The sequence below is a fragment of the Chiloscyllium plagiosum genome, unplaced genomic scaffold (assembly GCF_037043375.1).
Source record: "Chiloscyllium plagiosum isolate Xiang-an unplaced genomic scaffold, Cpla_swu_hap1 HiC_scaffold_46, whole genome shotgun sequence".
NCBI lineage: Eukaryota > Metazoa > Chordata > Chondrichthyes > Orectolobiformes > Hemiscylliidae > Chiloscyllium > Chiloscyllium plagiosum.
The window spans coordinates 19,421,987-19,440,402 of record NW_028270184.1 but is presented as its reverse complement, the minus strand read 5'-3'; the positions used below and the strand labels follow the sequence as shown (position 1 = coordinate 19,440,402).

General features: G+C 43.3%; 1 protein-coding gene across 18 annotated transcripts in view; it reads left to right on the top strand.

Moving 5' to 3' along the window:
- LOC122543966 (uncharacterized) overlaps positions 1–18,416 on the top strand; it is a 199,269-nt gene that overhangs the window by 82,072 nt on the left and 98,781 nt on the right. For 8 of the 18 annotated variants that reach the window (XR_015754592.1, XR_015754591.1, XR_015754595.1 and 5 more), the window contains exon 3: positions 5,958–6,062. The exons of 7 other annotated variants lie outside the window; for them this stretch is intronic. Coding sequence is in view for 4 of the 11 variants with exons in the window: in XM_087983725.1 (XP_087839851.1) it covers positions 6,057–6,062 (6 nt within the window). In the remaining 7 variants the exon portion in view is untranslated. Of the gene's footprint in view, positions 1–5,957; positions 6,063–16,025; positions 17,536–18,416 lie in introns of those variants that run through there. 3 more of the 18 variants (XM_087983717.1, XM_087983719.1, XM_043682965.2) reach the window with 2 other exon arrangements.

Below are 18,416 nucleotides of genomic sequence, written 5' to 3'. Positions count from 1 at the left end.
CCACACAGTCACGGGGAGAATGTGCAAACTCCACACAGTCAGTCGCCTGAGGTGGGAATTGAACCCGGGTCTCTGGCGCTGTGAGGCTGCAGTGCTAACCACTGTGCCACCGTGCCGCCCACACAGTATGATCATGGCTGATCCTTCACTCTAGTCTGCTTCCACTTTAGACCCATACCCTTTGATCCATTTAGCCCTCACAACTATATCTATCTATCTTCCTGGAAAAAAGTCCATATTCCGGCCTTAACTGTTTTCTATGGTAGCAAATTCTGCAGGGTCACGAGTCTCTGATTAAAACAATTTTTGTCAGCTCAGTCCAAAACCATATTGCTGGCATTTTGAAGTTACACAGGTCGGATGAGGTAAGGAGAGCAAGATTTCCTTCTCAAAAAGGTATTGAGTCAAACTTAAACTGTGATCCCCCTCCCCCTTCTCCTCCCCTCCCCTCCCCTTGGTTCTGGACTGCCTGTTCATTGAGCATCCTTTCTATATTTACCTTGTTAGTCCTTTGAGAATTTTATCAGTTTTTATGACATCCTATTTCAGTCTTTTAAACTTCAGTGAATTTCATCCTAACCAATCCATCCTGTCCTCATATGTCAGTCCTACTATCCCAGGAATCAATCTGTTGAACCTTGGTTGTACAGCCTCCATATGCGGAACATTCTTCATCAGATAAATATTCCAAACCTGCACACAACATTCCAAGTATGGTCTCACCATGACCCTGTAAAATTTAAACAAGATATCCCTGTTCCTGTACTCAAATTCTCTCGCTGCAATGGCCAACGTACCATTTGACTTCCTCACTTCCTGCTGCACCTGCATGCTTACTTGTTCAACTTTGAAGGACATCAGCTGTTGTTTCTCATTTCCCTTTGGTAAATCCATGTTAACTGTGTACAATCCTCTCACTGTTTTCCAATGTTAGGCTAACTGGTCTATCATTCCATGTTTTTTCTCTACTTCCTTTATTAAATAGTGGGGTCACAATAGCTACCCGCCAAGCCATATAAACTGTATCAGAGTCTATAGAATCTTGAAGGATAATCACTTTACTCTATTGAGATTCAAAAATGTGGTTTCAGAACGCATCCACTTTATCTAGGGTGCCTTTAAGTACACTGGGGTATGAAGTAACAGGTGTTTGGATTTGTTGGTTTTTAATTCATTAATTTCCCTGCTAATATTGATGTCCTTCAATTCCTCACACTCATATTCCCCAGGCATTTAGAGATACTATCTGTCTCATCGTTTGTGGTGATAGAACCAAAATATATAGTTAATTGATGTGCCATATCCTTATTCCACATTATAATTTCCCCTGCTTGATTCGTTTTCATTTATCTTTTTTCTTTTCTTATACCTTAAGGAGTTTTAAATTTTAAAAAATGTGTTGCTGGAAAAACGGAAGAAAGGCTTATGCCCGAAATGTCGATTCTCCTGCTCCTTGGATGCTGCCTGACCTGCTGCGCTTTTCCAGCAACACATTTTTCAGCTCTGATCTCCAGCATCTGCAGTCCTCACTTTCTCAGAGTTTTAAGTTAGTCTGTATGTTCCACTCAAGCTTCCTCAAAAACTTTATTTCTCCCTTTGAATTAATCACTTGATCCTCTCTTGCTGAAATCTGAATTGCTCCAAGTCTTCAGGTCTGCTGTTCTTTTTAGCCAATTTGCGCACCTCTTCCTTGGATCCAGTACTATCATTAATATTCCTTGTTAGCTGTGACAGGGCCACATTTTTAGAACATAAAACATAGAGCAATACAACGCATAACAGGCCCTTCGATCCTTGATGTTGCACTGACCTGTGAACTAATCTAAGCCTGTCCTCCTATACTATCCCATCATCATCTGTGTGCTTATCCAAGGATTGTTCAAATCTCGCTAATGTGGCTGAGTTAACTACATTGGCAGGGAGGTCATTCCTGACATCTGTCTTAAATCTATCACCCTTCAATTTGTAGCTGTGCCCCCTCTTACAAACCGACGTCATCATCCTAGGAAAAAGACTTTCACTGTCTACCCTATCTAATCCTTTGATCATCTTGTATGTTTCTATCGAATCCCCTCTTATCCTCCTCCTTTGCAATGAGAACAAACCCAAAATCTCTTCCTCATAAGACCTTCCCTCCAGGCCAGGCAACATCCTGGTAAGTCTCCTCTGCACCTTTTTCCAATGCTTCCACATCCTTCCTGTAATGGGGCAACCAGAACTGTACACAATATTCCAAGTGTGGCCGCACTAGCATTTTGTATAGTTGCAGCATGACATTACAGCTTCGGAATTCAATCTCTCTGCCAGTAAAACTTAACAAGTATGCCTTCTTAACAGCACTCTCAATATGGGTGGCAACTTTCAGGGATCTGTACATGGACTCCAAGATCCCTCTACACATCCACACTACCAAGAATATTTCCATGGACCCAGTATTCTGCCTTCCTGTTATTCTTCCCAAAGTGAATCACCTTGCATTTATCTGCATTGAATTGCATTTGCCCAATTCTGCAGTTTATCCAAGTGCCCCTGCAACCTGTAACATTCTTCCTCACTGTGCACTATTCCACCAACTTTACTGTCATCTGCAAACTTAATAACTCATCCACATATGCCTAAGTCATTTATAAAAATGACAAACAGCAGTGGTCCCAAAACAGATCCTTGTGGCACACCTCTAGTAATCGGACCCTAAGCTGAATATTTTCCATCAATCACCACTACAGAAAGCTAATTTCTAATCCAAACTGTTAAATCACCCTCAATCCCATGCCTCTGCATTTTCTCCATCAGCCTACCATGTGGAACCGTATCAAAGTATTTACCGAAGTCCATATACACCACATCAACTGCCCTACCCCTGTCCACATGCTTGGTCACCTTCTCAAAAACTCAGAGGTTTGTGAGACATGACCTGCCCTCGATGAAACCATGTCCACTATCTGCAATCATTGTTGCTTGCTTGATGATTATATATCCGATCTCTCATAATCCTTTCCAAAACTTTTCCTGCAACAAACTGGTCTATAATTGCCTGGGTCATCTCTATTGCCCTTCTTGAAAAAGGGCATAACATTTGTAATCCTGCAGTCCTCTGGAAAGATCAAAGCCAAAGGCTCCAACACCACCTCCCTAGCTTCCCAGAGTCCTTGGACTCAAGGGACTTGTCTACTTTCACTCCTTCTAGAATTGATAACACCTCTTCCTTACTAACCTCGATACTTTCTAGTCTAATATCTTGTATCTCATTCTTCTCCTCTACAATATTCTCCCTTTCCTGAGTGAAAACCAATGAGAAATTGTCGTTTAGCACCTTGCCAATCTCCACAGTGTCCACACTCAACTTCCCACTGCTGTCTTTGACTGGCTGTATTCCTACCCTAGTCATCCTGTTATTCCTCACATACTTATAGAAAGTTTTAGGGCTCTCCTTTATAACTCTTCTCATCTGAAATATCTCGTCTCGTCGGCACGTAAGCCTCCTTCTTCCGCTTAACAAGAAGTGCAATTTCTGTAGTAAAACAAGGTTCCCTTACCTTATTACTTCCTCCCTGACTGACAGGGACATACCTGCCATGGACTTGCAATATCTGTTCCTTAAACCAGCTCCACATTTCTATTGTCCCCATGCCCTGCATTTTGCTACCCCATTCTATGCATCCTAAGTCTTGCCTATTCGCATGACAGTTGCCCTTGACCCATTGATAACTCTTGCCCTGTGGCATGTATCTGTCCCTTTCCATCGCTAAACTAAACGTAACTGAATTATGGTCACTTTCTCCAAAGTGCTCACCTCCCACTAAATCAAACACCTGGCCTGGTTCATTACCAAGCACCAGATCCAGTGTCTGCTCCCCTGTTGTCGGCCCTTCGACATACTGTCAGGAAACCCTCCAGCACACATTGGACAAAAACTGATCCATCTGACGTATTAGAGTTATAGCATTTCCAGCCAATGTTGGGCAAGTTAAAGTCCCCTATAATGACCACCCTGTTTCTTTCAATCCTACCCTGAATTGTTTTTGCTGATCCTCTCCTCCATATCCCTGGAACTCTGCGGGGGTCGAAATAAAATAAATTTCCAGCCGTGTGACCTCTCCTCTCCTGTTTCTAACCTTAACCCATACCACCTCAGTAGATGAGTCCTCGTCAAAAGGTCTTTCAGCTACGTTGTGGGGAGGCCACACCTCCCCTCTTTTACTACCTTCCTTGTTCTTAATGAAAGATCTAAACCCTGGAACTTGCAACATCCATTCCTGACTCTGCTCTATCCATATCTCCAAAATGGCCACACCATCGAAGTCCCAGGTCCCTATCCATGCTGCAAGCTCACCTACCCTATTTCGGATACTTCTGGTGTTGAAGTAGACGCACTTCAAACCAGTTTACTGTCTGCCAGCACATTCCTGTGACCATGAAATCCTTTCCATGCCCTCCCTATTCATCCTCCTATTCACTGGAACTACACCTCAGGTTCCCATCCCCTGTTTTATTTTGTGTCAGCCAGAATGAATAACAGCCATCGCTCCTCTAAATGCTGTTTAAATGTTTGTCATCCCTTTAAGATACGTTCCCCAAATTATTGTCTCCTATCATCGTAATTTTCTCTATTTATATTTTGACCCGTCGTCTCCAAATCAATTTTGCCACTCTCCATCATGCAGAGTTCTTCACTCTTGCTCAAAGGGCCTCACACAGTGAGTTTGCAAATTATTCCCTTCTCATTACACTATTAAAATTTTGAAATTAAACTTGCCACAGTCCCAGAAGATCATTGGACTGCTGTCTTACCAGAGGAAGTGTAGGGGAGAGAGACAACTGACGGTGCTTTGACCTCAGCTGGTACAGGGATTGAGCACATGCTATTGATGTCACTCTGCATCAGAAATTAGCCGTTCACCCAAAAGAGCCAGCCCACTCCCAGCCATTACACAGAATGCAGTCAAGGATGGCCTGACCTCCATTTGGGTCCTTAATGTATCAATCCAAAAACCATCTCATTTAAAATTCCAGGAATGTCTCCTCGATGGTATAGGTACTGATTTGATTTGCTCAATCTAAATCACCCATAATAACCATAAGATGACAAGAAAAAGGAGCAGAATTGGGCCATTTGGCCCATCAAGTCTGCTCCTCCATTTGATTATGACTGACATGTTTCTCAAGTCCATTCTCCTGCCTATTACCTTCTGCCATAACCATTGATCTGCCTCACCAATTAAAAACATCTTTATATCTTCATAAATAAACTGTGACTTAGCATCCACAGCCCCCTATAGCAGTGAGTTCCACACCATCACCACCCTCTTGCTGAAGAAATTCCTCCTCACCTCGGTTCAAAAGGGTTGTTGCTTCACTCTGAGGCTATGCCTTCGGGTTCTGGTATCTCATACTCCTTGAAACATTTTCTCTACAGTGATTCTATCCAGACCACTCAGTGTTCTGTAAATTTCAGTCTGAGTCATCGCATCAGACAGCATGAAAACAGACCCCTCGGTTTAACAAGTGTATGTTGATCATATTCCTAACCTGCCCGTACTTGGCGCACATCCCTCTAAATCTTTCCTATTCATGTACTTATCCAAATATCTTTTAAACATTGTAACTGTACCCACATTTACCACTTCCTCTGGAAGTTTATTCCACATACGAAACACTGTGTTTTTAAAAAAAAATACCCTTTGTGTCCTTTCTAAAATCTTTCTCCTCTCGCCTTAAAAATATGCCACCTTGTTTTGAAATCCCCCACCTGAGGCAAAGGACACTTGCAATTGATCGTAATTGTACTATGCAGAATTGTATAAACCTCTGGAAGGTCAACTTCTACCTCCATGCTCCTGTGAAGAAGTCCCAGGCTATCCAGCCTCTCCTTATAACTCAGTGCCTCCAGTCGCAGTTACATCCTGGTAAATCTCGTCTGAACTCTCTCCAGCTCAATAATGTCCTTCCTATAACAGAGTGACCAGAACTCGACACTACTACTCCAGAAGAGGTCCCTCCAACATCCTGTACAACCTCAACATGATGTCCCAACTCCAATGCAAAAGGTGTGACCAATGAAGGTAAGCATACTGAAGCCAACTTAACCACCCTGTGACATGTGACATCAACTTCAAAGAGATAGGTAACTGATCCCCTGAGTCTCTTTGTTCTATACAAGGCCATACTTTTAATTGGGTAAATCCTACCTCCCATGTTTGTTTTACCAAAATTCAGTGCCGTGCATTTATCCAAATTAAAGAGCCAATTGATCAGTTTCTCTTTGTAATCTTAGATAACTTTATTCACTGCCACCAATTTTGGTGTCATCCGCAAACTGACTAACCATGCTTTCTATTTTCTCCACTATATCATTCGTTTCAGTGACAAACAAAAGTGATCCCTGTGGAACAACGCTAGTCACAGGCCTCCAGTCCAAAAGACAACCCTGCACTATCATATCTCTTCTCCTGTAGTTAAGCGAATTTTGTATCCAGTTGACAAGCACACCCTAATGCCCCTGTGATCTAACTTTACTCATTAGTCTACCATGTGGACTTGTTAAAGGCTTTACAAAATCCCAAGTAAACAATGTATACTGTTCTGGCCTCATCAATCCTTTTGGTTACTGCCTCAAAAAAAAATCAAATTTATGAGACGCGATTTCCCTCTCCCAAAACCATGTTGATGATCCCTGATCATTTCTTGCCTTTCCAAATGCTATCTTTCAGAATCACGTCCAACTACTTGCCCACCACCAAAGTCAGACTCGCGGGTCTAAAGTTCCCTGCCTGCTCCCAAAATCCCTTCTGAAACAAAGGCACAACATTAGTCACTTGCCTGTCATTTGGCACCTCACCCATATTTATAGATGATACAAATATTTCTGGAAGGAGCCTGCAATTTCCTCCTGAACTTCCCTCAATGCCCTGGGATACGCTATATCAGATATCAGAGATTTATCCACTTTTGTAATTTCTAAGACCTCCAGCACTTCCTCTCCTGTAATGTGAACTGCTTTCAACATCACAATTTATTTCCCTGAGTTACGTAACCTCTTTCAGTCCAACTTGTCCATGCCGACACTGTTTCCCAAATTGAACTAGCCCTTCTTGCTTGATTTGGTCCATATCCCTCTAAACATTTCCTATTCATGTACCTGTCCAAATGTGTTTTCAATTTCGTAACAGTACTTGCATCTATCACTCTTTCTGGCAATTCATTCCATACACAAACCATCCTCTGTGTGAAAAGATTGCCCCTTGGTTCCATTTTCAATCTTTTCCCCCTCATCTTAAAAAATCTACCCACTAGTTTTAGACTCCCCAATCCAAGCAAAAATACCTTATTGATATCACTCAAGATCTTATAAACCTCTATAAAGTCACTCTGCAACCTCTTATGCTTCAGAGTAAAAGATCCCATCCTATCCAGTCCCCCTCATAACTCAGCTCAAACCCGCCAGTCCTGGGAACAGGAAGACTCTAAGTATAGCATGAAGCCACAAAGAGTAGTCTTGGTTTCATTCACCCTTGGTCAAATAGTTCGGCAACAGGAACTGTCCAGCTTTATAAATGGAGAGTGAACATTTGGCTAGCTTTCTCCACAGCAAAAACTTGACGCAAAATATTCATTTGCTATCTCTCCCAGCTCCCGAGTTTCAACACAAAGACAACCTCCTTGATCTTTAAGGTGCCCGTCACTCTCTGTAGTTGCTCTTTTGCCTCAATATGTACTTGTAGAATCTCTTTGGATTATCCATAGCCTCGGCAGATTAGGTTATCTCACCTTTTTGCCTTCCTGATCCCCCTCTGAAGAAAGCCCTCACAGGAAAATCATTTGAACCCAGCTGTCTATATCTAATATATAATTCTTTTCATTCTTGACTAGTGTCTCAATATCTTTATTCATCCATTGTTCTCTAATCATCCAGCTTTAACTTTGACACTAACAGGTCATACAGTTGGGTAGGAAAAACAGATGCATGGACTATTTTCTAGATGGGAAGAAAATTCAAAATGGACTTGGGAATCCCAGTCCAGGTGTCTCTTCAGGTAAACTTGCAGCTTGAGTAAGTTGTAAGAAAGGCAAATACGTGTTGTCATTCATCTTGAGAGGATTAGAATATAATTAGGGTGGCACGGTGGCTCAGTGGTTAGCACTGCTGCCTCACAGCGCCAGGGACCCGGGTTCAATTCCCGCCTAGGGCAACTGTCTGTTAGGAGTTTGTACAATCTCCCCGTGTCTGTTTGAGTTTCCTCCGGGTGCTCCTGTTTCCTCCAAAGATGTGCAGGTTAGGTGAATTGGCCATGCTAAATTGCCAGTAGTGTTAGGTGCTTTAGTCAGGGGTAAATATAGGGGGGTGGGTTTGTCTTCGGAGGGTCAGTGTGGACTTGTTGGGCCGAAGGGCCTGATTCCACACTGTAGGTAATCTAATCTAAAAAAAAATAAAGGCAGGGATGTACAGTACTTCTGAGGATTTATAAAATTCCGGTCAGGCCACATCTTAGACCATGGGAAGCAACTTTAGGCCCCAACCCACAGATTCTCTGGCTGAAGAAATTTCTCCTGTTGTAAAGGGTCTTCCCTTCACTAAGGCTGTGCCCTCAGGTCCCAGTCTCTCCTGCCAACTGAAACAGCTTCCCAACGACCACTTTGTCCAGGGCATTCAGAATTTTGTGTGTTTCAGTTACATCTTCACTCATCGTTCTAAACTCGTTGAGCATAGATCCAGAGTCCTCAAACATTCCTGATATGTTAAGCCTTTCATTCCTGAGATCATTCTTAATTAACCTCCTCTGAAACCACAGCAGGGCCAATACATCCTTCCTTAGGTAATAGATCCAAAACTGTTCTCAATCTTCCAAATGCAGTCTGACCAGAACTAATATAACCTCAGCTGTACATCTCTGCTCGTGCATTAGAGCTGCCTTGAAATAAATGCTAAAATGGCATTTGCCCTCTGAACTGCTAACTGACCCTCCGTGATAACTTTAAGAGAATATCTGTACTGTGACTCCCAAAGTCCTTTTGCCTTTCAGATTTATGAAGTGTTTCTCTATTCAGAAAATGATCTATGCCTTTATTCTTTTTATCAAAGTACATAACCCCCCCATAGTTTCTCACATTATATTCCATCTGCCATCTTGTCCACTCTCCCTGACTGCCCAAATCTTTCTGCACCCTCCCCACTACTTTAACACAACCTGCCCCTCCACTTACCTTTGTGTCATCTGCAAACGTGGCAACAATGCCCTCAGTTCCTTTGTCGGGATTGTTAATGCTTAATGTGAATAGTTGTGGTCCCAACACTGACCCCACGAATCACCAGCTGCCATCCTATAAAAGACCTCGTTACCCTTACTCTCTGTCTTCTGCCAGGCAGCCAATCCTCTACTTTGCCACTAATCCCATGCTGTTATCTTATTTACCAGCCTGCTCTGCAGTATTTCATTAAAGGCCTTTTGGAAATCTAAATAGATCATGTCAACTCGCTCTCCTTTGTCTCACTCGTTTGTTAGCAGATCGAAGGAATTGAACAGATTTGTCAGACATGAACTCCCTTTTAAAAAAAAAGCTAAGCTGACTCGGCCTGATTTTACAGTATATTTTCAAGTACTCTGCAGTCTCATTCTTAATAAGGGACTCTCAAATCCTATCAACAACTGAGATCAGGCTGTTTAGCTTGCAGTTTCCTGCCTCTGCCCCCCTCCTTTCTTAAACAGGAGTGTTGCATTAGCCATTTTCCAGTCATATGGGACGCTCCCTAACTACAGTAATTTCTAATGATCACTACCAACATCTCTCCAAACTCCTCAGCTCTTTTTCAGTCATCTTGGGTATAATCCATCTGGTCTTGGTGATTTTTTGCTTCCCAGCCGCTTCACCTTACTGATGGCCAGTGCACTGACTTCTGCCCCATGTCTCCCTTGAAGTTTTGGTATGCTGCTGGTGTCTTCCCTTGTGAAAATTGATGTGACATACCACTTCAGAGCCTCTGCTATTCCTTTGTTCCCTATTACTACTTTCCAGCCTCGTTTTCTAGCTGTCTCTTGTCTGATGTCCACTCTTGCCTCTCTGTAACCTCTCTACACCTCTCTAAAATCTTCTGCAGTCTTCTTTCATTTTAATAGCCTGCTTACTCTCATTTCAGCTTTTCTACTCAGTTTTTTTTTTAGAGTTAACATTTGCTGTTTTTTTGAAGTCTTCCCAAACCTCTGACTTCCACTAATCTTCGCCACATTGTATGCTTTTTCTTTTGCTTTGTACTCTCCCTGACCATTGGATGAATTTATGCAGTGGCTCCTGAATTACCCCAGAAACTCCAGTCATTGCTGCTTCGCTGTGGCAGCATGATGGCTCAGTGGTTGTCTCTGCTGCCTCACAGTGACAAGGACCCGGGATCAATTCCAGCTTCAGGCAACTGTCTGTATGGAGTTTGCACATTCTATCGTGTCTGCCTGGGTTTCCTTCAGGTGCTCCGGTTTCCTCCCACAATCTAAAGGTGTGTAGGTTGGGGTGAATTGGCCATGTCGAATTGCCCGTGGTGTTTAGGAATGTGTAGGCTAGGTGCATTAGTCAGGGGATATGTGGAGTAATAATGTCGAGGAATGGGTCTGGGTTGGTTACTATTCGGAGGGTTGGTGTGGATGTGTTGGGACAAATGGCCTGTTTACACTCTGGAGGGATTCTATAATCCACTGTTTTCCCTGTCTGGCTCCCCCTTCCAATCAATCGTGGCCAGCTCCGACTACATACCTTTGTAATTATTTTTCCACAATAGCGTTACATCTGATTCAGTCTTCTCCTCTTCGAACTGCAGGGTGAACTCTATTATGTTTATGGTCACTGCCTCCCAAGGGTACCTTTACCTTTACCGTCACCTGACCTGCACATCTTTGTACTATGGGAGGAAACTGAAGCAAACAAGGGGAGAATGTGCAAACTCCATACAGACAGTCGCCTGAGATTGGAATCAAACCTGGGTTCCCGGCGCTGTGAGGCAGCAGTGCTAACCACTGAGCCACCGTGCCACCCACTGTTCCTCCGTGAGCTCTACCACAACCTGCTCCAAGAAAACCTTGTTGACATTCCAACCTGATTTTCCCAGTCCACCTGCATATTGGAATCCCCCATCATTATTGCAGTAGTGTGTTTAGAACATAGAACATAGAAAAGTACAGCACAGAACAGGCCCTTTGGCCCACAATGTTGTGCTGCGATTTAATCCTAATGTAAAGTGTAGTAACTTAACCTACCCACCCCTCAACTCGTGTGCATGTCCAGCAGTTGCTTAAATGTCCCTAATGACTCTGCTTCTACCACCACAGCTGGCAACGCATTCCATGCATTCACTACACTCTGCATAAAGAACAAAGAAAATTTACAGCCCAGGAACAGGCCCTTCGGTCCAACAAGCCTGACCCTATCCAAATGTACTGTCTAAACCTGTCGGTCAATTCCTAAGCATCTGTATTCCTATGCTCCCCACCTACACATGCATCTGTCCAGACGCACCTTAAATGAATCTACCATACCTGCCTCTACTACCTCTGCTGGCAACGTATTCCAAACGCCCACCACCCTCTCTGTGAAGTACTTACTGCGTGTATCCCCCTTAAACTTTCCACCTGTCACTTTGAAAGCATAACCTCTCGTTATTGAATCCTTCACCCTGGGAAAAAGCTTGTCTCTCTTCACCCTGTCTATACCCTTCATGATTTTGTAAACCTCAATCAGGTCCCCCCTCAATCTCCTTTTTTCTCGTGAAAATAAACCTAACCTACTCAACCTCTCTTCATAGCTAGCACCTTCCATACCAGGCAACATCCTCGTAAACCTTCTCTGCACCCTCCAAAGCGTCCACATCCTTTTGGTAATGTGTGGCCCAGAACTGTACACAGTATTCTAAATGCGGCCGAACCAATATCTTGTACAATTTTAACATGACTTGCCAGCTCTTATACTCAATACCCCGTCCGATGAAGGCAAGCATACTATATGCCTTCTTGACCACTCTATCCACGTGTGCAGCAACCTTCAGGGTACAATGGACCTGCACTCGCAGATCTCCCTTCCTATCAACTTTTCCCAACCTATCTCTGACGTCTCCTTTATACCTTTCTCCTAATATCTTCAAACCATGACTTCTCGTACCAGTCAATCCTGCCCTGGTGAAAGATCTCTGGCCTTTGACTCTATCTATTCCTCTCATTATTTTGTACACCTTTCTAACATTTTCTATCTCCTGATTTATTTTCTTTCCCATATCCTGACGACTGCTGAGAGGCTTGTACACAAGTTCCAACAGGGTCTTTTTTCCTTTGTTTCCTTCACTCTCGCCACACGAATTCTACACCTTCTGATTCTGTTTCCATCCTTGCTGTCAATTTAATTTTATTTATTACTAACAAGGTAGCCCCGCCCCCTCTGCCCATCTGCCTGTCACTTCATAAAGTATGTATTCTTGGATATTTCGTTTCCAACCCTAATTCCTTTGCAGCAACGTCTGTGATACCTGCAACATTGCACATGCCAATTTCAATCTGTGCCAGAAGCTAATTTACCTTGTTTCATATATTGTGTACATTTAGGTACAACCCCCTCAGTCCTGTGGTGACTGCCCGCCTTCTCATAGTTGTTTCCTTATCTGCTGTGCCTGATCCTTTCCATACTTTCTGTCCTATTACGTGTTGTAGAAACTTTAGCCTGTGCTGAGCTCCTCTCCCCTCCCACTTTAAGACTTCCCATCATTTTCTGTGCGCCTGAAACCAATGCCCATGATTTTATTTAAAGCCCTATCCACAGATAAGAGTTATGCTACTCACCAGGACTTGGCCCCAGCATCATTCAGGTGAAGCCCATCCCATCGGTTCTGTCCTTCCCCAGTATTAACGCCAATATCCAATGAAATCAAACCCATTTCTCCCACATCGATATTGCAGCCACACATTTACCTCTTGAGGTTTACTGAGCCGATGCCATTTGCTTATGGATCAGGCAGTAATCCAGAAATTATTGCGTTTTTGGTTCTGTTTTCTAATTTGGCCCTGAGCTGCTCATATTCCTTCAGCAGACCCTCTTTTCTCTTTCTACCTGTAGCAACAACTGGATCGTTCCCCTCCCACTCCCAAGTTCCTTTGCAGCCTAGATGAACGTTCTGAAGTTGGGCACCAGGCAGACAGCACAGCCTTTGGGGCAACAGGGAAGAGTCTCTGTTGCTCTGATTACACTATTCCTGATTTAGACATATGTTTCTCTTGAATGGCCCCTTCTATCACAGTGCAGTGGTCACTTTGCGCATCCTCCCTTCAGCCCACACGCTCATTCACACACATAGCAAGAATCTCAAACCTGTTAGACACGCTGAAGAGCTAAGACTTCTTCAGCACTAGCCTCTGCTTCCATCTACCTGCTTCACTTATAGTCAATACCCTCTGGCCCTGAACACTGATAGAATTTGAGGTAGCGATTACATAGATGGGAATGATCGCTATCATAGAGGGATGTCAAACAAGGACAAGAACATTTTTTTAAATGTTGATTTTTTTTTCATCTGGAAAGCTGTTCAGGTCAGTGTGCTCAAGGTGAGGAGAACAAGACTCTGTGTGGGTGAGCGCACGGGCAGCGTAGTGTTGGGTGAGCTGAGGTTATAGGGAGGTTGAAAGTGGGAGGTGGTTCAGAAGTGTGTTAGGGTCATTCAGTCTTAAGGTTTACAAAGGCCTAACTTCATATACCTACCTTTGGGTATATCCCTGAAAACCTTTGTTTAACAAAAGTTTATCTGTCTCAGATTTAAAACGAACAATTAGTGATTGAGCATCAACTGCCATTTTTGGGACAAAGTTCCAAACTGTTACCACCTTTTTAGTATCGAGGTGATGCCACATATCTCTCCTGCACAGAGTATGCTCCCAAGTTGGAGATTAATTTGGAGGAAATTTCTATTCATCCAGCACTGGATGTCAGGGCATTGTGACCGAGAAGAAACTGCGAGGTGGTGATGGTCACATACGCCTGGTCCCTTGGTCCTTCATGGTGATGTAAGGGGCTGCATCGGGAGGTTTTGCTAAAGTTATGGTTTAACTTTAGATTACTTTAGATTAGATTAGATTAGATTACTTTACTGTGTGGAAACAGGCCCTTCGGCCCAACAAGTCCACACCGACCCACTGAAGCGTAACCCACCCTACATTTACCCCTTACCTAACACTATGGGCAATTTAGCATGGCCAATTCACCTGACCTGCACATCTTTGGACTGTGGGAGGAAACCGGAGCACCCGGAGGAAACCCACGCAGACACGGGGAGAACGTGCAAACTCCACACAGTCAGTCGCCTGAGGCGGGAATTGAATCCGGGTCTCTGGCGCTGCGAGGCAGCAATGCTAACCACTGTGCCACCGTGCCGCCCACCAACTGTTTGTTGATAATACCCCTGTCATGCACTATCGCCATGTTCTACACCTCCATGGAGGTCAGCGTTTCTCTGACCAGACCAGTTGGCAGGTTTCCTCCCTCAAGGAGATTTGTGAACCATTTGTGTTATGATGATAATTGGTAGCTTTCATAGTCACCTTTTGTGAGTGCCCAGCCCTACATATTCAGCTCAATTTCACAACCTGGTTTGTCATTAGGAAAATGTCAGATACTGTTATTAAAGTTGGAATTACAGAGCATTTAGAAGTACATTAAAGAATCAAGTAGAGTCAGCATGATTTTCTGAAGGGGAAAGCACAGCTGACAAGTTTATTAAAATATTTTCAGGACGTAACAAGCAAAATACATAAGGGGGAAATCAATAGATCAAATATATTTAGATTTCCAAAAAATATTCAGTACAGTGTTTAAAATGAGATGACTTCAGATAAGAAGCCATGAACCCACACTTTTGAGAGTATGTATTAGTCAAACCTATTGATAAGGATTAGTTTATGAATTGAATGCAGAGAGTAGAGATTAAGAGGGCATTTTCAAGATGCCAAATTGTAAGTTATGGAGTCCCAGACACACCAATACTGGGGTGACAGTTTATTGACTGCATGTACTAATCACCCAGAAGATGGAAATGAATGTACTGTCATCAAGTTTGGAGATGATACAAATTAGATGGCATAACAAATTTACAGACAAATAGAAACAGAATAAGCAACAGACAAAAACTCGGCGGAATTTACTTTGGGGAAAAAATTGAGGTTTATGCATTGCAGCAGGAAGACTAATGGATTTGAATATTATTTAACTAGGGAAATCCACTGCAGAAAGCTGCAGCACACAGTTAATTGTGGGTCCTTGCAAGATAAAAAACTAGCATCCAGGTTCAACATGTAATCGGAAAGGGAAATGTTCTGTTGGCCTTCATTTAAAGAGAATGGGAATGTGTTAGAACATAGAAAAGTACAGCACGAACAGGCCCTTTGGCCCACAATGTTGTTAAAACTATACATGACACTCGTCAATCACACCTAGAATACTGTGAACAGTTTTAGTCCCTCTATTTTAAGAAAGATGGTCCAGAGAATTTTAACAAGATTGATCCCAGACGTGGGAGAATTTTCTCAGGCGCTGAGATTGAGCCGACTGCTCCTGTACTCATTGAGTTTAGAAGAATGAGAGAAGACTTTACAGAAAGACATAACATTCTGAGGGACTTGACAAGACAGGTTCAGAGAGAATGATTCTCCTTGTTTTGAGTTGAGGAAGGACATCATCACAGAATATGGAGTCACCTATTTAAGGCAGATGTGGAGGAATTCCTTCTCTCATGGTAGTGGATCTATGGAATTCTTCACTCTGGAGCGCTGTAGAGACTGGCTGCTAAGTCTTTCCAAGGCTGACAGAAACAGCTTTTAATCAATATTTGAATCAAGGGTGAGGAGATATGGCAGGGAAGTGAATCTAAGGATTATTAGATCAGCCCTAATCTCATTGAATGGTGAGAGCAGACTCTGGTTGATTTGCCGACTTCTATTCCTTCATTTATCATCTATTTCTTTTTCTGGGTTCTCACTTGCTTCTGTTTTTACTTCTTTCAACTGATTTCACAGGACATTAGAAGAGGAAAATTTGCAGTGAGGAAACTTGAAACCAAACATTTCTTGAAGGTCTGACAGAGTTGCCCAGTTTATGGTTGTCTGAATATCGTTGGATTTTGAACGTGAAGGAAAATGCACTATTCACTGTGGGGAGAAACTATCCACATGTTGTACTGTGGACAAGGCTTCAGCAGGTCATCTGCCCTGTCACAACATAAATACAGTCACAGTGAGGGGAGGCCATTCGTCTATCCTGAGTTCGAGAAAGGATTTACTCGATATCCACCATGCTGAAAAACCAGGAAGTTCACACAGAGGACAGACCTTTTAAATGCCCAGAATGTGGGAAGTGCTTTAAAAACTCTGGGGCGCTGGTATCCCATCAACGTGTTCACAGTGATGAGAGACCCTTCATATGCTCTCACTGTGGGGCTGGGTTCAAACAATCATCTGACCTCATTGAACATCAACGGATTCACACTGGGGACAGACCATTCACCTGCTCCCAATGTAGGAAGACATTTGCTCGGAAATCAATCCTGCTGAGTCACCAGCAGTTTCACACAGAGGAGAGACCTTATAAATGTCCAGAGTGTGCCAAGTGCTATAAAAGCTCTGGGGCCCTGAAATTCCATCAGCGTGTTCATGGTGACGAGAGACCCTTCATGTGCTCTCACTGTGGGACTGGGTTCAGACAATCATGTGACCTCCATAATCACCAGCGGATTCATACTGGGGAGAGACCATTCACCTGCTCCCAATGTGGGAAGGGATTTGCTCAGAAATCCACCCTGCTCAAACACCAACGAATTCATGCAGAGGACAGACCTTTTAAATGCCCGTACTGTGCCAAGTGCTATAAAAGTTCTGGGGCCCTGATGTCCCATCAACGTGTTCACACTGATGAGAGACCATTCAGATGCTCTCACTGTGGGAGTGGGTTCAAGTGGTCATCCCAACTCACTGTACACCAGCGATCTCATACTGGGGAGAGGCCATACACCTGCACTGAGTGTGGGAAGGCATTTGCTCAGAAATCCAATCTGCTGAAACATCAGCAAGTCCACACTGAAGAGAGACCTTTTCAGTGTCCAGAATGTGGGAAGTGTTATAAAATCTCTGCAGATCTGGTGACCCATCAACGTGTTCACACTGATGAGAGACCATTCAGGTGCTCTCATTGTGGGGCTGGTTTTAAGTGGTTAACCCGACTCACTGTACACCAGCGATCTCACACTGGAGAGAGACCATACACCTGCACCGAATGTGGGAAGGGATTTGCTGTGAAATCCAACCTCCTGAAACACCAACAAATTCATGAGTAATGACTTTTTTTTTTTACTGTGAACATCTCCCTGCTTCATAGTGTACCTACCTCTCAGCCAGAAGGTCTGGTTTCAAGTCCCACCTTCTATGGAGCTTGCCAAAGAGTTTAATTGTTTTTGTCAATTGATGGTCGAATGATGTCTATTGGGACCTGTTTCTGCTGTAGTGACAGTGAAATAAATCCACTTTGTGTTAACTGCATTGTATCAGTCCGTTTTAATATCTGTAATCTCTAAGATATGAGAGTATGTGGAATTCCCTTCCCAGTAAAGTTTTTCCAGTAGAGTGGCACTATGATAAGCACTGATGCCTCACTGCACCAAGAACCTGGGTTCAACACCAGCCTTGATGACTGTTTGTGTGGAGTTTTCACATTCTCCCCACGTGTTTGTACTTCCTTCCACAGTCCAAAGCAGTGCTGGTGAAGTGGCTTGCTCACAGTGTTCAGGGATGTATGGGCCAGCCATGGGAAATTTAGGGTTACAGGATAACTGGATGCACTCCAGAGTGTTGGTGCGGACATATTGGGCCAAATGCTTGCTTCCACACTGAAGAGAGACTATTTCAATGTCCAGAATGTGGGAAGTGTTATAAAATCTCTGCAGATCTGGTGACCCATCAACGTGTTCACACTGATGAGAGACCATTCAGGTGCTCTCATTGTGGGGCTGGTTTTAAGTGGTTAACCCGACTCACTGTACACCAGCGATCTCACACTGGAGAGAGACCATACACCTGCACTGAAATGTGGGAAGGGATTTGTGAAATCCAACCTCCTGAAACATCAACAAGTTCATGAGTAATGCTGAAGTTTGAATTCTTTTCAGATGAACACATTCATCAGGAACTGAATGTTACCTTACAATCAATTGGCTCTCTCAGATGTCAGAATGATGTCTAAGTTTCCCATCAGCAAATCCTCTCTTTCTAATCCAATAGACAAAGAGTTTACAAAATTCAACTCTGCACATATAGAATAGGAATTTTGCCAGGCAAATCCAGTTTCTGTTAAAGATTTTTCCTTTGTTTCCCTCAAAGTTAAAAATCTGTGTTGCACGTTCTCCCTCCAAATTCTGC